The following is a 25,194-nucleotide window of genomic DNA, read 5'->3' as shown; positions in this document are numbered from 1 at the left end:
CTGAAAAAGAAATGGTACGTAATTTACTACATGCATGCATGCATTATTGTTAAAAGGAAGTCAGCATATCAAAAGTGGAGGGATTTGATATGCAGCAGCTCTCTTCTTCTGCTAAATCTCTTTGTTTAAAACTCAACTATAATTCCCCTTTCTGATAAATCCTTTATAAGTAGTTAATTTGAAGACACCATGTGAAAACAGCAGATTGTGAGCGCATGACTTGGGGCACTATGCCTAGCTGGAAACATGTTATACTTTTCCACTTGCAAGTAATGTATAAAATAAGGATTAGTTAAAATACCACACTTAGACGCATTTGGTTGTCTTTTTCATGAAGCAATAAGACGAATATTAGAGTGTATTATTAAAGTGAAGTTAGCATTATTATTGAGAGTAGTCACACCTCAGAGGGGATGAGTGGCAATCAATTCACACCTTCCAACAGCTTCTAAACCGATGAGTTAGGAAGTGAAATGATTTGGCATCAAAACAAGGACAGAACTCTATTTACACTTTAACGGGTTACATTTTCTCCGGAGGTCTCTTAGCTACGCTGGTCAGTGAAAGACAATTAATGATTCCAATCTGAGGTTATCTGAGCAGTGTTGTGATTGTCTAAGAGTGCACTTCAATGAAAATTTAATTGTTCTTAACTTATTTTGAAAAGCAATTCACGTTTGCTTTTCAAATTTGTTTATTTTTTCTAGAGCAAATTTCAGTTTTCTATTGTTGCAGAAAATGATTGTTGTGTATGATGTCACATTATGCTCAACGACTATATGAACGTTCAACAGCCAATGCACATTTGACAGTCAAAGTACTTTGCTTTTCGAGATCAAATTTAAGAACCACATTTTGTTTGCAGTTGCAAAGTATGATCAAACTGCTGGGACCACCACCTACACATCTGCTGGAAGCTGGAGTGAGGACGAAAACACACTTTCAGAAGAAGGAGGGGTCCTGGACACTGAAGGTACCATATTGATTCCTGGCCTGATTTGACCACCCTATATTTGAATAAGCATTTGATGTTGTATTGTGCATCATTAACACAGAATATTTTTGTCTTTTAGAAGTTGAGTAAAAAGGGAAAAGAGTGTTCTACAGAAAGTGAAGATGAACCCCACTGCTTGGATGACTTAATGATGGTATGTCTGTAAAAATCAGTAGCCACCCACCGGGAAGGCACGTTCTTCAATGTCCTCTCTGATTTGACAATTTGGGAAGTTGATTTACATTTGTTTTGTTCTATTGTTTTACATTATAGCAACGCCAAGATATGGGCGATGACCCAGATGAGCAGAGGGAGTCCATCAATCTGCTGAAGGCCATTTTCCAATGGGATGCGAAGGAGAGGATCACCGCGGCTGGTATCTTGAACCATCCGTTTATAACAAAGAGCTATGCCCAAAAGTCTTTGCCCTCCATTCTAAGGTAAATGTTTAAACACATGGTTTGCTACGGATTTGAGCGTTAAACTCTTCAGCTGAATGAGTTTTGGGTTCAGTGCGCTGTATGAAGCTTGTGGTCTTTATTTAGTTCAAATGTTTTATATCTGACCCTTAGTTTCTTGCCAGTCCAAAACCATCTATATTAATTTGTCCCTGGACCTGAAGTGCATTTCAGGGATTATGTTAGACCGGGAGCCAGGTTAATTTATACATTAGGCCATCACAAGTTGACCACTCCCAACTCTGGGCCAGAAAACCCCCTTTTAGAGAAATTTCTCTGGTTAAAATATGTAAATGTAAATATCAATGTAGTGCAACTTCATAGATTGTCATATAAACATGAAATGTTGTATGAAGTATCCTGACACATAGAGAAAACTAGCAAAATACGATTTTGGGGCATGCCGCCTTTCTATTTTTCAAATATCACCCTGAACATACACCAAAAGACAAAAAAATGTCTTTCCACCTGACAAGTTCTCATCAAAAGTGGTTATTTTCAAGCACTATATATATATATATAAAGCAGTATGGGCCTCCTGTTAACGCTCTGCATTTCTGTGTTCAGGCCTGAGGAAGTGGATGAAGCAGAGAAAGAGATTGAAGCAGCAAAGGTGGATGAACGGGAGGAAAAGGATGAAGCAGAGAAAGAGGATGAACGGGAGGAAGTGGATGAACGGGATAAAGAGAATGAAGCAGAGAAACAGGGTGAAGCAGAGAAAAAGGATGAACGGGAGGAAGAGGATAAAGCAGAGAAAGAGGTTGAAGCAGCAGAGGTGGATGAACGGGAGGAAAAGGATGAAGCAGAGACAGAGGATGAACGGGAGGAAGTGGATGAATGGGATAAAGAGGATGGACAGGAGAAAGAGGATGAAGCAGAGGAAGTCGATGAACGGGAGGAAGAGGATAAAGCAGAGAAAGTGGATGAACGGGAGGAAGAGGATGAAGCAGAGGAAAAGGATGAACTCGAGGAAGTGGATGAAGCAGAGAAAGAGGATGAACGGGAGGAAGCGGGTGTAGCAGAGAAAGAGGATGAACGGGAGGAAGCGGGTGAAGCAGAGAAAGAGGATGAACGGGAGGAAGCGGGTGAAGCAGAGAAAGAGGATGAACGGGAGGAAGTGGGTGAAGCAGAGAAAGGGGATGAACGGGAGGAAGTGGGTGAAGCAGAGAAAGAGGATGAACAGGAGGAAGAGGATGAAGCAGAGGAAGTGGATGAATGGGATAAAGAGGATGAAGCAGAGAAAGAGGATGAACGGGAGGAAGTGGGTGAAGCAGAGGAAGTGGATGAACGGGAGGAAGAGGATGAAGCAGAGGAAAAGGATGAACTCGAGGAAGTGGATGAAGCAGAGAAAGAGGATGAACGGGAGGAAGCGGGTGTAGCAGAGAAAGAGGATGAACAGGAGGAAGAGGATGAAGCAAAGGAACTGGATGAATGGGATAAAGAGGATGAAGCAGAGAAAGAGGATGAATGTGAGGAAGCCGGTGAAGCAGAGAAAGAGGATGTAGCAGAGGAAGTGGGTGAAGCAGAGAAAGAGGATGAACGGGAGGAAGTGGGTGAAGCAGAGAAAGAGGATGAACAGGAGGAAGAGGATGAAGCAGAGGAAGTGGATGAATGGGATAAAGAGGATGAAGCAGAGAAAGAGGATGAACGGGAGGAAGTGGGTGAAGCAGAGAAAGAGGATGAACGGGAGGAAGTGGGTGAAGCAGAGGAAGTGGATGAACGGGAGGAAGAGGATGAAGCAGAGAAAGTGGATGAACGGGAGGAAGAGGATGAAGCAGAGGAAAAGGATGAACTCGAGGAAGTGGATGAAGCAGAGAAAGAGGATGAACGGGAGGAAGCAGGTGTAGCAGAGAAAGAGGATGAACGGGAGGAAGAGGAGGAAGCAGAGGAAGTGGATGAATGGGATAAAGAGGATGAAGCAGAGAAAGAGGATGAACGGGAGGAAGTGGGTGAAGCAGAGAAAGAGGATGAAACAGAGGAAGTGGATGAATGGGATAAAGAGGATGAACAGGAAGAAGAAGATGAAGCAAAGAAAGAGGATGAAGCAGAAGAAGTGGATGAATGGGATAAAGAGGATGAAGCAGAGAAAGAGGATGAACGGGAGGAAGTGGGTGAAGCAGAGAAAGAGGATGAACGGGAGGAAGTGGGTGAAGCAGAGAAAGAGGATGAACAGGAGGAAGAGGATGAAGCAGAGGAAGTGGATGAATGGGATAAAGAGGATGAAGCAGAGAAAGAGGATGAACGGGAGGAAGTGGGTGAAGCAGAGAAAGAGGATGAAGCAGAGGAAGTGGATGAATGGGATAAAGAGGATGAAGCAGAGAAAGAGGATGAACGGGAGGAAGCGGTTGAAGCAGAGAAAGAGGATGAAGCAGAAGAAGTGGATGAATGGGATAAAGAGGATGAACAGGAGGAAGAAGATGAAGCAAAGAAAGAGGATGAAGCAGAAGAAGTGGATGAATGGGATAAAGAGGATGAACAGGAGGAAGAAGATGAAGCAAAGAAAGAGGATGAAGCAGAAGAAGTGGATGAATGGGATAAAGAGGATGAAGCAGAGAAAGAGGATGAACGGGAGGAAGCGGTTGAAGCAGAGAAAGAGGATGAAGCAGAAGAAGTGGATGAATGGGATAAAGACGATGAAGCAGAGAAAGAAGATGAACGGGAGGAAGCAGGTGAAGCAGAGAAAGAGGATGAAGCAGAAGAAGTGGATGAATGGGATAAAGACGATGAAGCAGAGAAAGAGGATGAACGGGAGGAAGTGGGTGAAGCAGAGAAAGAGGATGAAGCAGAGGAAGTGGATGAATGGGATAAAGAGGATGAACAGGAGGAAGAAGATGAAGCAAAGAAAGAGGATGAAGCAGAAGAAGTGGATGAATGGGATAAAGACGATGAAGCAGAGAAAGAGGATGAACGGGAGGAAGCGGGTGAAGCAGAGAAAGAGGATGAAGCAGAAGAAGTGGATGAATGGGATAAAGACGATGAAGCAGAGAAAGAGGATGAACGGGAGGAAGTGGGTGAAGCAGAGAAAGAGGATGAAGCAGAAGAAGTGGATGAATGGGATAAAGAGGATGAACCGGAGGAAGAAGATGAAGCAAAGAAAGAGGATGAAGCAGAAGAAGTGGATGAATGGGATAAAGACGATGAAGCAGAGAAAGAAGATGAACGGGAGGAAGCAGGTGAAGCAGAGAAAGAGGATGAAGCAGAAGAAGTGGATGAATGGGATAAAGACGATGAAGCAGAGAAAGAGGATGAACGGGAGGAGGTGGGTGAAGCAGAGAAAGAGGATGAAGCAGAGGAAGTGGATGAATGGGATAAAGAGGATGAACAGGAGGAAGAAGATGAAGCAAAGAAAGCGGATGAAGCAGAGAAAGAGGGTGAACGGGAGGAAGGGGATGAATGGGATAAAGATGATGAACGGGATAAAGAGGATGAACGGGAAGAAGCAGGTGAAGCAGAGGATGTGGATGAACGGAAGGAAGAGGATAAAGCAGAGAAAGAGGATGAAGCAGTTGGATCTGCATCAGCGGAACCTGCTGCTGAGGTCAAACACAGTGGACCTGCAGAACAACCAGCAGGACGAGCAGCGGCAGACAAAGCTTGCATCGTCCTGTTTGTCCACACTTTGGTTTCCAGGTCGTTCCACAAGGCTGGTTTGAACACGCTTCACAACAAATCCAAGCAGATCACCATCATCAACTGGCTTCTAGAAGAAGTCTGGAAGGAGATGAAGCACCTGGACCCCAGTGCCACAATCGCGTCGGTCGAACACCTTGTCAAGGACATCTTCAAGGAGCTTTGTGACAAGTTTGGTGGTGCCCAGGGTTTCCTTGGAGCTCTGGTCACTCAGAACACTGCTGTCATCCAACACATTGTGTCCTGCATAACAAAACCCAGGAAGAAGCGCAACACTGTGCGCAGGTTCTTCACGGCGCTGGGCAGACTCTTCAGACGTGGCAGGAAATAGGTAGCAGGGTCATCCTGGCCTCGACAACTCGATCCCTGGACACAGAATCTGGCTTTTGGGAGATGGAACATGACCTCGCTGGGGGGAAGGAGCCTGAGCTTGTGCAGGAAGTTGAGAGATACCATCTAGATATAGTCGGGCTCACCTCCACGCACAGCTTGGACTCTGGAACCCAGCTCTTCGACAGCGGCTGGACACTCCACTTTTCTGGAGTTGCCCGCGGTGAGAGGTGGTGGGCTGGCGTGGGCTTGCTTATTGCCCCACAGCTCAGCCGCCATGTGTTGGAGTTCACCCCAGTGAATGAGAGGGTCGTCTCCCTACACCTTCGGGTATGGGACAGGTCTCTGACTGTTGTCTCAGCCTATGGATCAAACAGTAGTACAGAGTACCCGACCTTCTTGGAGTCCCTGGGAGGGGTGCTGGATAGTGCTCTAACTGGGGATGCCATTGTTCTACTGGGGGACTTCAACGCCCACGTGGGCAACGACAGTGAGACTTGGAAGTGGGTGATTGGGAGGAACGGCCTCCCCGATCTGAACCCGAGCGGTGTCCTGTTATTGGACTTCTGTGCTAGTCACAGTTTGGCCATTACGAACACCATGTTTGAGCACAGGGGTGTCCATAAGTGCACTTGGCACCAGGACACCCTAGGCCGGAGGTCGATGATAGACTTTGTGGTCTTGTCATCCGATCTCCGGCCACGTGTCTTGGACACTCGGGTGAAGAGAGGGGAAGAGCTTTCAACTGATCACCACCTGGTGGTGAGTTGGATGCGCTGGACGGGGAGGAAGCCGGACAGACTCAGCAGGCCCAAATGTGTCATGAGGATCTGTTGGGAACGCCTGGCTGAGCCCCCTGTCCGCGCAGTCCTCAACTCCCACCTCCGAGAAAGCTTCTCGCAGATCCCGGGGGAGGCTGGAGACATTGAGTCCGAGTGGACCACCTCCATTGTCAAAGCTGCTGCTTGGAGCTGTGGTCGCAGAGTCTCTGGTGCCTGCCATGGCGGCAACCCTGGAACCCGGTGGTGGAAACCGGAAGTAAAGGATGACGTCAAGCTGAAGAAGGAGTCCTATCGGGCGCTGTTAGCTCATAGGACTCCTGAGGCAGCTGACAGGTACCGGCAGGCTAAGCGAACCGCAGCCCGAGACGTGGTGGAGACAAAAACTCAGGTCTGGGAGGAGTTTGGGGAGGCCATGGAGGGGGACTATCGGTCCCGAGGAAATTCTGGCAAACCGCCCGGCACCTCAGGAGGGGGAAGCAGTTTTTCACCAACACTGTTTACAGTGGAGGTGGGGAGCTGTTGACCTCAACTGGAGATGTTGTTGGGTGGTGGAAGGGATACTTCGAGGATCTCCTCAATCCCATCATCACGTCTTCCGCTGAGGAAGCAGAGGCTGGGTTCTCAGAGGTAGACTCGTCCATTACCCAACCTGAAGTCACCAAGGTAGTTGCTAAGCTCCTCAGTGGCAAGGCACCGGGAGTGGATGAGAATCGCCCTGAGTTCCTTAAGTCTCTGGATGTGCAGGGACTGTTGTGGCTGACACGGCTCTGCAACATTGTGTGGCGGTCGGGGACAGTACCTCTGGAGTGGCAGACCGGGGTGGTGGTCCCTCTTTTTAAGAAGGGGGATCAGAGGGTGTGTTCCAACTACAGGGGGATCACACTCCTCAGCCTCCCCGGCAAAGTCCATTCCAGGGTTACTGGAGAGGAGGATCCGGCCGTTAGTTGAACCTCGGATCCAAGAGGAACAATGCGGTTTTCGTCCAGGTTGCGGAACACTGGACCAGCTCTATACTCTCCACCGGATGCTCGAGGGTTCATGGGAGTTCGCCCAACAAGTCCACATGTGTTTTGTGGATCTGGAGAAGGCGTTCGACCATGTCCCTCGGAAGTCCTGTGGGGGGTGCTCCGGGGGTATGGCGTCCGGGAGCTTTTGTTAGGGCTGTCCGGTCCCTGTATGCCCGTAGCAGGAGTTTGGTTCACATTGCCAGTAGTAAGTCGGACCTGTTCCCAGTGCACGTTGGCCTCCGGCTGGACTGTCCTTTGTCACCAATTCTGTTTATAACTTTTATGGACACAATTTCTAGGCACAGCCAGGGACCGGAGGGGGTCCGGTTTAGGAACCAAAGGGTCTCGTCTCTGCTTTTTGCAGATGATGTGGTCCTGTTGGCTTCATCAAACCAGGACCTTCAGTGTGCACTGGTGCGGTTTGCAGCCGAGTGTGAAGCAACTGGGATGTAGAGCCACCTCTAAATCCGAGTCTATGGTTCTCAACCGGAAAAAGGTGGCTTGCCCCCTTCAGGTCAGTGGATAACCCTTGTGGAGGAGTTCAAGTATCTCCGGGGTCTTGTTCATGAGTGGGGGAAGATGGAGTGTGAGATCGACAGGCGGATTGGTGCAGCGTCTGCACTTATGCGGTCGCTGTATTGGTCCGTCGTGGTGAAGAAGGGGCTAAGCCAAAAGGCCAAACTCTCTATTTACCGGTCAATCTTCGTTTCTACTCTCACCTATGGTCATGAGCTTTGGGCCAGGTGTTATGGGCATGTCCCTTAGGTCGGAGGCCTCGGGGCAGACCTAGGCCAGGCTGGAGGGACTATGTCTCTTGGCTGGCCTGGGAACGCCTTGGGAATGCCGGTAAGAGCAGACAAATAGTCAACCGTGGATGTTTTAACCATTAATGGACAGCCCCGCGCAACTCAGTGCTGTTGTGACGTTTACTTCAGTCAAGCATGAGGCCCGTGGACCAAAACTGGCTGCCAAAAGGTCCACTCCATCCCCAGAAACCACCAAGGAAGGAATTTTTTTGTACATTTTACTGTGTTTTGTTGTATTTTATAATGTATTTCAATGTTTAAATGATTAAAATTGTCTTTATGTTGAGAGATTGTTGTCATTTTTAGCACTAATTGTGTGATCCTGCAAAATTCATTCCGTACAATGTGGCCACAACAGAGAAACACTTTCAAGTGTAAATTCAACGCTTATTATAGGAATATTTTACCAGTCCAGCCTCTCAAGATAAAACTGGACTTATTCAGTATTTATGTAGTATACCTCTTTTTATATATATATATATAGTATAGATCTGTATATTGGTCCAATTTTCTTCCATAACATATTATTTGGTGTTTAGTTCATTCAATATCAACTCGACCTACAATTTATCATGTCACAATGTAGTATTTAGTAGTACACAATGCATCCTGAAAAACATCCTCGAGGAAACACTGAATTGTTTATATGCATTTTAACTCTCAGGACAATTACAGCAATAAAGTTGCACTTTTAACAATATATATGATGTCTGCAGGCATTTTTGAGTGCATTGAAAAACAAACATCTAATCGAAACTCAAATTTTTTTTGTTAAATCGCAGATTTGTTGTTCTAGGCCAAATCGCCCAGCTTAGTACTTCTCATCTCTCTCCTTCTCCCTAAGCAAGGAGCCAAATCTGACAAAAACTTTCACAGTATTCAGGTGATGAAATTCATTGTTTAAAATCCATTTTTCTTAAATTGTCAACTGAAAAAAACAAAACATTTACAGTGCATCTAGAAAGTATTCACAGCTCTTCACTTTTTCCAAATTTTGTTATGTTACACGCTTTTAATCCAACACGGATTCAATTCATTTTTTGCCTCACAATTCTAGACACAGTACTCCAAAGAATATTTAGTTTTTTGTTAGAATGTCTGAGATATTTACTTTCTGTCTTGATCAATAGGGTTTTAAGTGCAATTTAATTGAGATGAATAACTATAAGTAAAATAATAAATTAAAGAAGTGGATATATTTACTATGAATCGTGATTATATAAAAAGATATTTACTTCACTTAAAAAAAATACTAAATGGAAAAAACTAAAAGATATAAACATATTCAGAAAAAAATATAATGTACTGTACAAGTATTTTCCTTGCCCTTTTGACCAGGACGTGCTTGATGCGTATCTGCCTCACTATATAGGCACACACAAGTAACATGTTCTGCAGTTTTATTTGTGAGTAGTTATTGTTCTTGGAACAGATATGTATATTTAATCTTCATATATGTTTTAAAATATATTTGATTCGGATGTGTTTGTAAGAGGAATACATATAGATAGAGAGAGAGAGCGAGCGAGTCAGGAACTCTCCTGGCCTTCAAGAAACACATAAAATTAGCAATGTCAAAAAAGTACAAAAATTTGATTTGAATATAAGTAATACGAGATATTAGATATTTGATTTGAGCAAACATGAAAAATGATGGTCATCTTTCTTATTCTTTTTTTTTATTGTGTGTGTTATTTTTTGCTGTACATAGAATTCTGTAAATATTGAGAACTGGAAGTTTTTGTCACCAAGACTGTTTACTTTTATTGTTTTTTTTTTACTTTTGAATGAAATAAAGAGTTACAACAACAACTATCTATACTAAATTAATTCTATTAATTTATGAATGTATTTATTTTCCTCCCACGGTGGGCTGGATCTGACATGCCCTGCCTCCTCCCGCTCCTCCGGCCGTGCGTCGTGCGCGTCGCCGGGCCGCGCTGCGGATGTTAGCGGCTCTCCTCTCGCTCCTGCTCCCGGTCCGTGGTTGGTGGTTGGTGGTGGTGGGAGTCAGTTCGCGGGATGTTGGTGGGCCGAGGTGTTGCGTCGCTGCTCGGCTCGCCCTGTCCGTGTGTCGTCCGTGTGCTCGTCGCACATTATCATTGTCCTCGAGGCGGCGAGGTTTGAGCGTGAAACGCGTCGCGAGCAAAAAAAAAACAAACAAACAAAAAAAAACAAAAAAAAAAAAAACAGCCGCAGACTGGAGATGATTTCCGAGAGTTCGTTGGGTCTGCAGCAGGCCCGTCGCTCCGCAGCGTCCCCGGAGGCGTCTCGGGAGTCGATGTGAAAAGGTACTTTTGACACTTTTTAATTTTTTTGTGTGGATATTTAAGTTTTAAACGCGCTGTCACGTCGGACACGGTGCGCGTGCCACCTTAAATTGTGTGTGACGCGATGAAGCTAACGTTAGCCACCGCTACGCTCATCCGCGCTGAATGGGTGTTTATTGACACATTAGCAGGCTGTCGGAGGAACCGAAGTGGAGGGTGGGACGCCATGGCTGAACAAGACGTCTGTCCTCACCTGGACTCCATAGGAGAGGTGACCAAGGAGGACCTCGTCCAGAAATCCAAGGTTTGTACCTGCACAGAGAAAGTGACGTCAGAGGTGATCTGTCCTGGTTCAAACCTGCTTGGAGTCACTTACACCTCTCAAGATGATGTGTATTGACATTAGAATATAATATAGTAGAATAGAAATACTTTATTATCCCCAGGGAGAAAGCCTTTAAACAACAACGCACACATAAATAATAATAACACACTAATACTGATAGTAATAACATATTAGAGGCTATCTTGATTGGGGGGGGGGGGGTATGTCACAGGTATGTCACAATTAATATTCAAATTTTTGTAGCCAAATAAGGTAATTTAACAGTTACGTGCAAAACAAATTGCCAGTATTTCAGTTTAGTAAGCGCTTGTAATATGAGAGTAGTGATACTCGAGTATAAATATCCAATCCTCTTTCTGCCATTGATTGTTTGCTAATTTCAGTGATGACCAAGAATAATTTCAAATGTTTGCATTATTGTATTTCGGCCATATTTAGGTACTTGGGAGGATGCATTTCTAAGTATGTCAGTTTAAACATACTTAAGTAAAATTGCCACAACGTAATCTACATAACTGCTTTTTGCTTTAAAGATCATTTCCATGGATATAAATTCAGTCGTATTGTATACGTAACAAATATAATTGCATGGCTATGAATTAGGTTTATAATGTCAACATCCATGCTCCCCCCCCCCCGAACATTCATAAATTAATACAGTTATTGCTGAATAATTACAACGATGTATGGTGTGAACATGGTTTGAATGAACTTTCTCCTTCCAACCAGTTATTTATTGATTATCTTTTAAAGGGTTTGCACACAATGTCTTAATTTAGGATGTTTTATCATGCAGGGTACGTGCCAGTCATGTGGAGCTGGGGGACCAAACCTGTGGGCCTGTCTGCAGGTAAAAACAAAACAAAACAAAAAAAAAAAAACCATGACTTTAAACCTTTTGGAAATGGCTGTCCTCAGGGGAAAACCGTCCGTTTTTATCTTGAAACATCACAAAAGACTGGCCACTGCTACAACTGCTGGAGCGGCACTTACAGTAAACCACTTAAGATTCGGACTTAACGTGACTGCTTAATAATTCACATTATTGTGGTGCAGAAATGTAATTACATGATCAGCAGCTTTCAAACTCGGAAGGAGCTTTTCTTCATTGGTGTCACGATTGCTCTGAGAATATAAGGACTTAAGTTTTCCACGTATTTTCTGCTTTGTAGAACGACTGCCCCTATGTCGGTTGTGGAGAGTCCTTCTCTGACCACAGCACCCTGCACGCACAGGTAAACTCACACCGACGACACCTGTGACGACGTTCTCCTTTAAGCAGTCACCTGAACAACAACGGGTTCGTTCTCTTTAGACTAAGAAGCACAACCTGACGGTGAACCTGACCACGTTCAGGATCTGGTGTTACGTGTGCGAGCGGGAGGTGTTTCTGGAGCACAGGCCCGCCCTGGCGCCGGTGCCTGCTGCAGCTCCTCACCACTGTAAACCCGCAGAACAGGTGCAGCCTTTTGGTGTTTCTGTCACGTAAAAAAAACAAAACAAAACAAAAATAAAACATGCACAACGTGCTGACAGTGAATGGTTGATGCATTTTCTAGGAAGCGGCTCCCCAGCCGGTAGGTCACCCGCTGAAAGCCGTGCCCATTGCTGTGGCAGAAGAAGAAGGCTCCGAATCGGAGGAGGATGAGCTGAAGCCCAGAGGTACACTGGGAATACTGTGCGAAAAGTGTTTTATTCAGATACGAACAACATTGCGAGTTAAACTAACTAATTCAAAATGTAGTAACGGAACATTCAGGAGCACGAAGCTCCTATCTTTGCATAACCTACATCCTTATCAATCTAGGCCAGGGCTGTCTTAACGTAAGGCCCGCAGGCAATAAATCCACTTTCCGTTTTGTGGTAAAAGTTAAAACATTTAATATAAAAAAAAATACATATCAATAAAAGTAATGGCTTTTATTTGGCACTGCTTCAGTAAAGGTCGCGGAAGAAGCATCAGGGTCACATTTATACTGTGAGGGTGAATTTGTAAAAAAAAAAAAAAAAAAAAAAAAAAACAGCACACGCGCTAAAAGCTGCAGGAGTCGAGCAGCCTGAGAATGGACAAGCTTTTTTTCCTCAACTTTATTCTGATAAACTCAGAATTCACATATTTTAACTTTTTTGGAGCCAAATAAGCAAAGTCAAGTTACACGTTCACATTTCATGATGCACGTTAGTTAAAGCTGGAGAGTCAGAATCAGTTTGACTTGGTCATACAGTACGTCTTGTAAAGGGTTTTCACGCCAGATCCAGTTCATGGGTGTGGAAGATGCAAAACCTCTTTTAAGATGTATGATCAAGTCCAGTTGAGCAGATTCGATAGCTTTGAGAAATCCATGCAGGTTCGACTATACAGTTCTTACGTATTTTGCATCAGGAGGCATCCTAATAAATTTATTTAAAAAAAAGATTATTTAAGTGGAATTTTAATTGTTTGCACTGAAACTAAGGGAAACCATTAGAATAGTTGTGAATTATATGTTTGAATGCTTTTCTTTTACTGGCACGACCGACTGGATATCAAATTGGGTGAAGAGCTGGCACCCTTGTAGTTTAGGATGAAGGAAAACAACAACATCATAGCGCCTATATTGGATTTGAATAAACCTTTTCAATGGAAAACCAACAGATTGTTTTCTAGAAATTCTTTAACATGTTCGGAAGTCAAATGCACACGTCCCAGTGGGTTTCTTCACACGTGCAAGTGTAATTTTGACAACTTCAGAGGAGGCAAAGCGCAGAGATTCCCCAGTGCAGGAACGACCACAGCTACTTGCATTCGACTAAATTTTCCAGTACAAAGAGCTTCAGTCAGTTTTTACTGTTTCTCGTAGGTTTGACGGGCATGAAAAACATCGGCAACTCCTGCTACATGAACGCAGCCCTCCAAGCTCTGTCCAACTGGTGAGCGCTCGGCCTTTCTATTACATTTGGCCATTTACGGAGGAAGTAGCCTGCTGCTGCTTGTGTTCATGTGTTTTCCTTTCAGCGCAGTGGCGCTGTGGTAATTTGGTTTCACTCTCTCTTCCCTGGCCAGTCCGCCCCTCACTCAGTTCTTCCTGGACTGCAGTGGTTTGGTCCGGACCGATAAGAAGCCTGCTCTGTGTAAGAGCTACCAGAAACTCATCTCAGAGCTTTGGCATAAAAAACGGTATGAAACAAGCACACGGCAGTGAGTAGATGAGAAAGCTTCATCCTTAATATTGAAAATTGTTTTACTTCGATCTTTCCCAGGCCCAGCTATGTCGTCCCTACCAGCCTCTCCCACGGCATCAAACTAGTAAACCCCATGTTTCGTGGTTACGCTCAGCAGGTAGGGACAAGTACCCAGCAGGTAACTACATCTGGAATCACTCAACAGCAGCCCCACACCGTCTTTTCCTCTTTGTTTTTTTTTTAAAATCAGAAACTTGCTTTGTGATGTACTGTCAAGAAATGCATGTGTTACATACAGTGTAAACACCGTCGTGGTCTGTGTTGCTCATCCATTTCTAAGAAAGTGGGTTAGATGGAGTACTTTTAAGGTCATAAAGAGTAGAAGAGGCATGATGACGATGATGATGGAACATGATGAGTTTTGTATGTTAAAAATGTTTATTTCTACATCTTATAGTAAATATAGGAAAATGTTTTTTTTTTTTTAATGAATATTTAATGTCTTTTATGTTCTTAGAACTTACAAAGTTGTGTTTCTAATCACATTTTGAGGACATTTAGTTTTTTTTGGTATTTATTTTTACATCTTTCTATAGAAAACTGGAGAAAAAGACAAAATTATTTCTGTAATAACATCAATAACAATATAAGCAAATAAACTATGACTCATCCAGCCAGTCCCCAGGTTGAGGAAAAAATAAATCAAGGAATGAACTTAATTGCAGCAAGATTATTTTAATTTATCTGAGAGCAAGAAGGGCTGAAAAAGATCATTATGACGAGTCACATTTTTGATTATGTTCTAGGTGTGTGTGTGTTATTTGTAGGTGCATGTCATCTGGTGACATTACCCAAAGATAAAGCTAAACTCATATGTCATGTTAACATGTCCAGATGCTTTAAATAGAGAAATGTGTCGGTGCAGATCATCTTTTTTTGTTTTTCTCCCCCATACCTTCTTAGGCCTGTAATATAAGCTAAACAACATTTGTTATGCTTTTGCTTCTAATTGTAAACAAGGGAGGCATTTTTTTTTTTTTTGTGTGTTGCAACATGAGGACACCTCGTGTTTGGATACTGGGTTTGAATCCTGGTTTTAGCAGATGTGAAATGAGATGAGATGAACTTACAGATGTAAAGTTTCCAAAGATATCAAGCTATTCCTTTTTTTTTTCAGCTTGAAAATATGTTGTGCATGTTTGATTTGTTTTGTTTGTTGTTCCTTGTGTGATTTTGTTTAAAGCTACTGATGCACATTTGTTTGTGTGTAATGGGAGTGATGAGTGCAAACGACTATCTTTCAATTTTAATAATTGTTTCCAACATTCACGTCATAAATCACTTTCAAGCAATCTGTCTGCGTCCCACTTCACTGTCAACACTGACATTTAGATTCCGTTCATCTTTCATTCAACTCGCTGTATTTCTTTGTTCTCCAGGACACTCAGGAGTTCCTGCGCTGCCTGATGGATCAGCTGCACGAGGAGCTGAAGGAGCCGCTGACAGAGTGCAACATGAGCAGCGAGGGCAGCGACGGGGAGGAGAGACGGGACGGGGACTGCTCCCCGTCCGAGGACGAGTTCCTGTCCTGCGACTCCGGCTCCAGCAGCGACCGGGGGGAGTCCGGGGGAGTGGGCGACAGCGAGCTGCTCGTGCAGGACGAGTGCGACGGGGTCGGCAGGTCGCCGCCGGTCGGGGTAATGGGCGTCGGCGCCGGCGCGGTGATCTCAGAGAAGGAGAGGCTGAAGGAACGGAGGGTGTCCGGCTCGCCGCTGCACGGGGGCTCGCAGGAGATGGACGAGGACGCCGACGTGGACACGGCGGCGGAGGAGGGCGCTCCTGAGAGGCCGGAGGAAGAGGAGGAGGCAGAACCATCTGAAAACACCGAGGTCCAAAGTCCAGAAAACAATCAGACCTCCAGCACGGGGCAGGGGCAAGTCCAGAGCAACTCCACCTCAGGTGCAAGGCAGACCGGAGCGCGAAGTTCAGTCATTCATTTTGTATCCCTAATATGTGATTAACTGTCTGTTTTCTAGAGCCGGACAATGAAGCGTCCATGACTCAGCCCCACTCGACTCCCTGCAGTCCTGTGCGAACCCTCCAGGAGCTGCATCCCAAACTGTCCTCCAGCCCGCCACGCTCCAGCCCGCTTCGCTCTGCTGGACCTGCGTACTCTTTCAAAAAAAGTACGCCACTTTGAGATTCCCGTCTGTCTTCCACACTGCTTTATTCAGCTCGGGGTCAGGGTACGGTCAAACACACATTTCACACATGCAAACTCTATACAGGAAGTCCCACAAGCCCTGAGCTACAGTTCTAACCGCTACACCAACATGGAGTTGGTATTTAATTGTTCACTGAAGCTGCGTCATCACATCAGTGAACTCATCAGGACTTCCCGCTTTTCCAAACGTCTCTCTCGGATTCCTTCCTGTTGCAGTTACTGTGGAATTCTCTGATTGCAGCTGATGTCTTTCCAGCCATCTGGTTACAATCATGGTTACAGAACATTGAAATGTTGTTATTTCCACCACTGAATCCACATCGTTTTCCACCGTGTCAGGTTAACTTGGTGCTCTTGGACGTCTCGATTTTTCCGCAGGGATTTCACGGCACACGTGTGGAGGATTAGCACCACGAACTGTTTATCTTTGCCGTTGGAGTGGGCGATATGGCACTAAAATAATAATGACATTCGAACGTCATAGTTATTTAGTTAGAATAGTTGATTTCTACGAGTTGTTTTGATGTGGTGGTCAGCAGTCAACCTGTAGACGAACGTCTGTTGTGTCCGTGAGCGCGTTTGGTCAGGACCGACATTTCTTGCTCGGAGACATCGAAATGTCTTCCAAGGACGTTCTTCTCATTCTCACTGCAGTAGAAGCGACCTCCTTGAAGTGCGAGACGCTTCCGCCACGCCTGCCGTCATTTAACCCTCCCGTGTCGTGTGCCTTCCAGCTCAGCTGCTGCTCAGCGCCAGGAAGAAGAAGCAGTCGCACTATCGCAGCGTGATCTCGGACATCTTCGACGGCTCCATCCTCAGTCTGGTCCAGTGTTTAACCTGCGACAGGGTGAGATGTGCTTCACGTGTTTAAACACCAGGGGACGCTAGCGACACACGGCTCATGATGGTTATGTTTTGATGAGCATTCTCTGAGGTCCCCACTTTGGGTAGTTGAGGCTGAATAAGTGTTATCAAATGCATGTGATTGATTAAAAACATGGCTTTTGGGAAATGTTTTGGAATTTTTTTATTTTTTATTTGGGAATTCGAATCCTAATTTATTAGTTTTTGAGTAAAGTTATTAACATTATTAGCCTGTGTTGATGGGTTTGTTTGGGTTTAAATGCCACTGTCACGACCCTGTCAGTTTAATGTCCCTACAGTGATCAGAATGGGTAATGTGAAGGTGAACTACAAAGAATTATATGGTTTTATACATTCACACTGTTCCACACGTCCTCATTTCTTGGGCTGCTTTGGTTAAATCGGCTCTCCCAATGTGTAACAGGTCTCGACCACCGTGGAAACCTTCCAAGACCTGTCCCTCCCAATTCCTGGCAAAGAGGACTTAGCAAAGCTCCACTCGTCCATCCATCAGAACCTGCCGGTCAAGACTGGCGTGTGTCCCGACAGCTACGGCTCGCAGGGCTGGATCTCTTACATCATGGACTCCATCCGCCGGTCAGTAAAATGCGTCTCCAGTACGTCTCATTTTCTTATTTACTGAAATCAAAGACTGAGAAAAAGTATTGAAGACCAACAGTAGCTCAAAAAAAAAAAAAAAAAGCCCCTTTTTTAATCAAGAGATAATTCTTATTGAGCAAAACTTAAGTCTACTTAAGTCTCCGCTCTCGGTCGCGGTGCTAATTTGTCATGTGGTCCTTTGGGGAAATTGGTTGCCCGCCATTGATGTGATGGGCTGCATGTTTCACACAAATGTGACTTCCTGCAGCGATTTGTCTTGTTCTTTGTAACCGCCTTCCTTTTGGTAGTTTATTTATTTATTTTCATTCAGTGAGGTTGTGAGAGCTCGGCCTCCAGATGACACAGCAGAAGTGATGTAGCATTTTTCAAGAAGCACGGTTTTATTTTCCTTTTTTAAATGCATACACAAATACCTAGGTTTTTTTTTTATATATAGATGGAGCATCTTAGATATTTATACCCACACCTGAACTTGATTATTGTCCTCTTCTGTGCAGTCTTCCGTGTCGGTCGAACGGAGGAATCTTTGTTTAAACGATGATCTCATCAATGTTTTTGTCTCAATAACGCAGCGAATTGATAGTGAAGGAGCTATTTGGAGGTGTAGCAGTTAGCGTGCTCATTTCCAGCGAGACCATCGTAAATTTTATTCAGATTTTGCTCTCGTGTCAACATTTATCCTCCTCCTCAGTTGTACCGAATAACCTCTCTTTATTCTCCTGTTATAAAATGCCACCGTTGGATTCAGTGTGATTTTTATAAAGTTTGCCCAAAACCAAACATTTTGTGCAAACAAGTTTGTGGGGCTGACAGGAAAATATATTTTCTTTTAGGATTGAGTATAAACAACATCAATACAAGAACTGAAATATAAGAAAGAAATCCCTTCAGGCGTTGTTACTTCTTTGTCTCATTACAAGTTGCTACACACACACACACACACACACACACACACACACACACACACACACACACACACACACACACACACACACACACACACACACACACACACACACGTGTAGTTTTTGTTTGCCGTCAGGCTTCAGGCTCAGCGGGACCTGTGGGTGTTTGTAATGTTTAATCTTTGAACAGGTTCGTCGTCTCGTGTATTCCCAGTTGGTTCTGGGGGCCCATGGTGACACTGGAGGACTGCCTTGCAGCATTTTTCGCCGCTGATGAACTCAAAGGTAAACAGTAAGAGTGTGTGTGCGTGTGTGCGTGTGTGTGTGTGTGCGTGCGTGCGTGCGTGTTCTATTATGAATTGGAACAAATATAAACATTTGTCATTTATGTTTTCCAACAGGGGACAACATGTACAGCTGTGAAAGGTGTAAAAAGTGAGTAACTCTCAGATGCTTGAATCAAAAATTTTGCACATTTTTATAAAAATGTATTAATTTGTATTCTTTTCTCCAGGTTGAGGAACGGTGTGAAATACTGCAAAGTCCTGAAACTTCCAGAGGTACTTGTTTTGTTTTGCCCCAGAAACCAAGTTACTTTCTGTACATCAGTGAGTCCTTCAATGTTGCCTCGTCTTCCATTCGTCCTGTAGATTCTGTGCATCCACCTGAAACGTTTCCGGCACGAGGTCATGTATTCGTTCAAGATCAGCAGCCACGTGTCCTTCCCGTTGGAGGGCCTCGACATGAGACCGTTCTTGGCGAAAGAGAGTCCGTCCCAAGTTACAACTTACGATCTGCTGTCAGTCATCTGCCACCACGGCACGGCAGGAAGTAAGAATATCTCCATTTCCTCCGGTTATCAGATTCCTATGTCTTCTCTGTGTAGTTCCTGCTGCGCCCATAAATCGTCTCACTCATTTATTTTTTTTTCTTCCACGTAGGTGGACACTACATAGCTTACTGTCAGAATGTGATCAACGGCCAGTGGTATGAGTTTGATGACCAGTACGTTACCGAAGTCCACGAGACCGTGGTGCAGAACGCAGAGGCTTACGTGTTGTTTTATCGGTGAGCACACGGAGGACTCCGCTTACACTTATTCATTCGAGACACAAAATGCTGTTCGCTGACTGCGTTTTCCCGGACCGACCGACGCAGGAAAAGCAGCGAGGAGTCGGTGAGGGAGAGGCAGAAGGTGGTGGCTCTGGCCAACATGAAGGAGCCCAGCCTGCTGCAGTTCTACATCTCAAGAGAGTGGCTGAACAAGTTCAACACCTTCGCCGAACCGGGTCCCATCAGCAATCACACTTTCCTTTGCCAGCACGGAGGTGTGTGGTGTCTTCTTCTTACTCTGCCTTCGCTAAACTCGTTCATTTTGATGTTATAGTCGGCGGGAGAGTTCCGGTTCTTCGAAGTACACATGCTAAATCCTGTGACGGTGACAGGATAGAGATAACACACACATCTTCTGCGTCTTTTTATTCGACACAGAATGATAGGATCTACCACACAGGGTTTCTGACCTTTTTTTCTCTCTCTCTCTCTCTGTAAATTTCCTCTTAAGAAATTCTGCAGGCCTCCTCTTCTTGATTTGTGTTTGCTGAAACATGACAGTGAAGCTGAACAATACCAGACACAACCACTCACAACACGCAAAGTCTGGATCCTTTAAAAAGAAAATGTGAATGAATCAATGGATAAATCAATAAAAGCTGCTGTGACCTGGATTTAAAACACGCTCCACTGGAAAACAGGGAACAGTCATGTTGTTGCAGGTCTTCAGGGGTTAAAGAGGACTGTACTGAAAGTACATCAACGTCAATAAGTTACTACTCAAGCCTATTAAAACTGATGTTTATCTCATGTGACTGAAACCTTCTGGCCAACGTTCCGAGTCACACATTACTAGAACTCCTCTTACTGTACAATATTTACTCAGTAAAAGATTGTTTTGGTTTCATGATTCAGAAGGTATAATGAAACGCAGCACATCATCCAGTTTTCAGCTCTTATTCTTAAATCCCCAGAACATAAAAAACACAAAAGCTTTGTTCCCACAGCCTCCTTATAAACAATGTCTTTTATTTAGATTATGGCGGCTGGCTACTTTACATGGCTCTGTTTGGGATAAAAAGATGGTATTGTTTACGTGAGTTACTGCTGGAGTTGGACCCCGGGAGTCAGGCTGTGGACTTTGTGTGGGAAGAGAAAAACAATCTCACGTCGTCGCTAGAGATCTTAATGCTCTCCAGTCCCGACTCCAAAGGATTTCTTCATTAACCTCAACATTGTTTTTATGTCTGCGCAGGGATCCCTCCCAATAAGTACCACTACATAGACGACCTGGTTGTGATTGTTCCACAGAACGTGTGGGAGTACCTTTACAACAGGTAATCCTCAAATATAGACGTTTGGGCTTTGTTATGAACATTCAACGAACTCATTGACCCGTTGGGACGAGAGACAAAGTTTTGTTTTTTCCTTATATGCTTCAGTCCCAGCGTACACATGATAGAACACATTTTATCATCCACATTTTTGTCATTGCCAAAAGAAATGTAAGCCTGATCACTAGATAAGGCCTTCAAAATGTGTATTTATCAGTGTTGTCAATACAAATCTTGCCGTTTTTTCCATCCTCAGTTTTGGGGGCGGCCCGGCCGTCAACCACCTGTACATGTGTGCCATCTGTCAGGTGGAGATTGAAGCTCTGGCCAAGCGCCGGAAAATGGAGATAGACACCTTTATTAAGGTATTAACGTCTGGCATGTTCATGTGAATGTGTCCACATGATGATTTGTGTTGAGTTTTTTTTTTTTTTTTTTTGTTCTCTGTATGCAGCTAAACAAAGAGTTTCAGGCTGAGGAGGCCCCGACAGTGATCCTGTGTATCAGCATGCAGTGGTTCAGAGAGTGGGAGGGCTTCGTGAAGGGCAAAGACAATGGTAATACTCCGCAGTAACAGCAGTGCATTCAAGGTCCGTATGCTTTTCTCATCTCATGTTTTACTTGTTTCCCCAGAGCCGCCCGGCCCCATCGACAACAGTAAAATAGGAGTTATGAAAGGAGGACACGTCCAGCTGAAGCAAGGTGAGCCTCGGCGCTTGTAGAAGGAGGAATTCAAGGCTGAAGACAGGGTCAGTGAACGTGTTTTTTTTTTTTAATGTGTTTGTCGCCTCAGGTGCAGACTATGGTCAGATCTCGGAGGAAACATGGCAGTACTTGTTGGGGATTTATGGCGGAGGCCCTGAAATCGCAGTGAGACAGACCGTGGCCCCCGCGGACCCCGACAGCCTTCACGGAGAGAGGAAGATCGAGGCCGAGACAAGAGCACTTTGAGATTATAAGAGGTCGGAATATTTCACTATTTAGAGACACAACGTGCATGCGTCCGTCAAAAAACAGCATCTCTTAAAAACCTGATAAATGCGAGTTTGAATGCAAGTCAGGCAGGCGTGGAGCCACTTCTGGGAAAACGTGGGTTTGGAACATGAAACTTTACCAGTCATTTTTCCCAGATTGCGAGATTTCCGCACAGAAAGCCAAGAGCAACAACAGGAGTCAAACAGCTGTGAATTGAATGTAGAGGGTGGGATGAGAGGGCTCAGATCATGTGTTCTCAAATTGTTTCTCCCCCTCAGGTCGTCTCATCCCCTCTGTCCACGCTCCCGCCCTCACGGGAGGCTGAGGAATTTGCACCTTGGTGAAAGAAGCCCCCGACGTGAGCACTTTGTAAACGTAGCAACGCTTTATTTTGAGCCATGTTCCTAGAGGAGTAACTTGAACAACATATAGTTTTTTTTTTTTATTGGATCGCTCTGATGCTCAGTGTTAAAAATGTAAAAAAGAAAACAAAAGAGAGCCCGGATGCCATCTACATCTGTTGAACGCTGCGGGCGGAGAGCGGCCGAGAGACCGGAATGAGCTTTTCTGTTTCCCCGCTGCATAGCAACAAGATCGCACACAGAGTGAGAGATCCCAAACAAATCCAAACTCTTTTCACCTCCGACCTTAAACACGCCGCGCCGCGAGTCCTCAGGAATGGAAGGCGTGATGTTTGTCTGAGCTGGAGACGCGCTCCGACTATTGGGCCGGAGAGATCCGAGCAGGGTTTATTTGAAACTACTGCACGTGCATGTGCTGGTTCCTAAGGGATCCTCTTCAGGGTCGGACTGCATGCAGCTGCAGAGAGACATTTCACTGACCAGATGACACGCTCAGTCCTCAAAAAAATAAAGCAAAACAAAAAAAAAAAGCCTTGGATTGAAATATCAACTCTCACCTGCTTTATCAAATAGGCATAAGGACACATATATCTATGGATATGAAGAAAAGTGACATTTTCATGAGCTCCAGTGTAAGAGTGAACAAGGAAAGCATCATGTCATAACTGTCGTAGTGATTTGCGAGTCTCCGGTTTTCACAGAGACGCTTTAATGTCCAAACACATGTGCTGCAGTACCGGATGAACCAACAGAGGGCAGTATTGAACGAGTCGAATTTCCCCTCCGTCTAGAAACCTGTTGTGCTTCTCCTATTATGTCAAATGGAAGTTCAAACATCTCTGATACGGTGTGAATGATATATATATATTTATTTATTTTTTAATCTATTTTTCTTTCGTGAGCATGTTTTGTTTTCAACCAAAAGTCCAGACGTCGCTCTCCGAGCTTTCCGCTTGTGGAAATATGTGCACATCTGTAGATTTCCTCACGTGTAGATAATTTTGTAACGTTTGTGTACAGTTCACCTCTATCTAATACATGTGGAAAAATCCACAGCTTGTTTACGTCACCAAACTGCTGAAGAGAAAATCCAAGGAAGCGATGAATGGAACCATCTCCTCTTCAGATCAGACCAGCAAACATCCAGCCTCTGGGTTTGATTTGAGAATTGTTGGAGTTTCTCCAAACTTAGTTTGTGTTTTTTGTTTTTTGTTTTTTCTCCTCCTAAAATGTGGAATTTAGTTTAACAGCCGCAAGAAGTGATGCCAATCTTAGCCGTCTCCTCCCACATGGAGGCGTAGATAAAATCACACATTTGCCTTTTTTGAAACACACATATGCAAAGTGTGCTCAACATATTTAAAACTGAAGGTTAATCTGCCTTTTTGTTTTGTTTACTAAGATACAAAGTCTAATAGATTCAGGAAATCTTTGTAATCTTGCAGGTACTACTACTACTACTACTACTCTGCATGTACCAATGACGCTAAATAGTGAAAAAACTTGCACTGTAAAAAAAAACAAATGATTAAATAAATGATATAATAATGTAAAATTAGGTCAACAGATTTGCAGATCTTTACACAAGATATGTTAGTTTTTTTTCCTCCATTGAGTCGAGCAACTGTGAGTTTAAATCATTTTGAATTATTGCAACTTGACTCTGATCTTGGTATTATTGGAATTCTTTGCCTGATTATTCGATAAAGCACTTTGGAAGTTGTAGTTTTCCCCGAGCCAGTGAGACATGCACATGCCAGGAGTTAGTTAAACACACAAATAAATACTAATTCATCAAAAGGACTTAAAAATAAGTGGGAGTTTATATCCAGAACAAGAATTATTTCTTGTAACTCTCGTACAGCTTCTGCTTGGGACAATCTAAAATGCTGAATTATTAGTTTATTAGTCACACAAACTTCAATTTAATCGGTATATTAGTCTACCATGTTATTAGAATACATAATGTGCCTTTAGCCTCGATCACACTCAATAGTTTTCTGGATTTACGAGGGACATTTTAAATTTCAGTACATTTTTATTGACCATGCAAAGTTATTAGTGTTCATTTACCTTCTTCAGAAACTCTCCGCTGGATTTAGTCAGAAGTGACTAGATGAAATTAAAGACAAAAGCTCAGAAGGTGCTCATGATTTGAAACATAGAAATTCTTGAGAAAAACTCTAGTATTTTTAAAAAAAAGCAAAACACTGCAAGGATCATACCGGTTAAAAACTTTTTTGTCTTCATTAAATATTTGGAAATTCCACCTTCTAACGTTTTAAAGCTCACTAATCAAAAGATTACAAACAATAATAAAGGTTCACTCTTCACTCAGTAAACCATCTCCAACATGCATAATGTGTTGTTTCAAAATGAGTTAAATTAAAAAAACTACTTCTTATGTCGATTACTATAAACAAAAAAGTGATTTTCGTACAATTAAGACAGTAAATGTGATGGGAAGTTTAAAAAAAAGAAGTCTTAAGTGTACACATGCTCACAATGAAGATAAGTCGTATTATCGAAGGTTCTGAGGATAAAACTCTTGACTGGAGGCTGCAGCTTTCTCATAAATCCTGGTTCTTTACAAAAATATACTGATTTGTGTCCTGTTGCCATTTAATGTTAAATCAATGACCCCAAATCCTTGTCGTTTTAGTTTGACGGTGGATTATGCTCTGGATAATAAACCCTGAATCATCATATTTAATGAGCTGCTCGTCGGTTCTAACATCAAAGCTTGTTGGTTTTGTCTTCTGATTCGTCCGTCGCGCCCACGTTTCCCGGCTTAAATCGCTAATAATCTTTTTTTTTTTTTTTTTTTTTTTAATGATGATGATATGACATGTGTGTTATGTTTAGAAACCTCTTCAGGGGCTTAAGTGCAATAAATGTGTGTGTGTGTGTGTGTGTGTGTGTGTGTGTGTGTGTGTGTGTGTGTGTGTGTGTGTGTGTGTGTGTGAGATCGGCTGGGGGCAGCGCGGCTTATTACAGTGCAGTGTGAAGAGACGTCGAGGGGTAATTATCTCCAACCACTTTGTTTGCTTGTGTTGCGGCACGTAGCTATG

The 25,194-nt window shown here is 43.9% G+C and overlaps 1 protein-coding gene across 4 annotated transcripts; it reads left to right on the top strand.

The window, feature by feature from the left end:
• The first annotated feature begins 9,910 nt into the window (after positions 1-9,910).
• On the top strand, positions 9,911-23,260 carry usp20 (ubiquitin specific peptidase 20). Of its 4 annotated transcripts, XR_013935850.1 has the most exons (26): positions 9,911-10,298; positions 10,466-10,581; positions 11,420-11,473; positions 11,796-11,858; positions 11,939-12,082; positions 12,183-12,285; positions 13,464-13,533; positions 13,667-13,780; positions 13,864-13,963; positions 15,225-15,744; positions 15,822-15,971; positions 16,744-16,856; positions 17,298-17,470; positions 18,590-18,684; positions 18,801-18,834; positions 18,914-18,959; positions 19,050-19,230; positions 19,341-19,467; positions 19,558-19,727; positions 20,708-20,789; positions 21,043-21,151; positions 21,241-21,343; positions 21,420-21,488; positions 21,580-21,748; positions 22,040-22,119; positions 23,180-23,260. XR_013935850.1 is itself a non-coding variant. In XM_080476894.1 (25 exons), exons 2-24 carry the CDS (start codon positions 10,504-10,506, stop codon positions 21,735-21,737), a joined length of 2,835 nt encoding a protein of 944 aa, XP_080333020.1. In that variant the 5' UTR covers positions 9,911-10,298; positions 10,466-10,503; the 3' UTR covers positions 21,738-21,748; positions 22,040-22,624. The 4 variants fall into 4 exon arrangements, 3 of the variants coding, with proteins under 3 accessions (XP_080333020.1, XP_080333021.1, XP_080333019.1); XM_080476894.1 differs by lacking the exon at positions 23,180-23,260 and having other exon boundaries at positions 13,864-13,942; positions 22,040-22,624; XM_080476895.1 differs by lacking the exon at positions 23,180-23,260 and having other exon boundaries at positions 18,614-18,684; positions 22,040-22,624.
• The last annotated feature ends 1,934 nt before the right edge of the window (positions 23,261-25,194 follow it).

The sequence above is a fragment of the Lipophrys pholis genome, assembly GCF_963383615.2.
Source record: "Lipophrys pholis genome assembly, chromosome: 12".
Classification (NCBI taxonomy): domain Eukaryota; kingdom Metazoa; phylum Chordata; class Actinopteri; order Blenniiformes; family Blenniidae; genus Lipophrys; species Lipophrys pholis.
The sequence above is the reverse complement of the archived record's forward strand: the minus strand, read 5'-3'. Positions and strand labels throughout refer to the sequence as shown.

Excerpts from the sequence above, each read along its gene's own strand:
- usp20 (XM_080476893.1), top strand. The coding sequence starts at position 10,504 with ATGGCTGAACAAGACGTCTGTCCTCACCTGGACTCCATAGGAGAGGTG. Across the intron at positions 19,231-19,340 it reads CCACCACGGCACGGCAGGAA|GTGGACACTACATAGCTTAC; the intron begins GTAAGAATATCT and ends TCTTCCACGTAG. Across the intron at positions 19,468-19,557 it reads GCTTACGTGTTGTTTTATCG|GAAAAGCAGCGAGGAGTCGG; the intron begins GTGAGCACACGG and ends CGACCGACGCAG.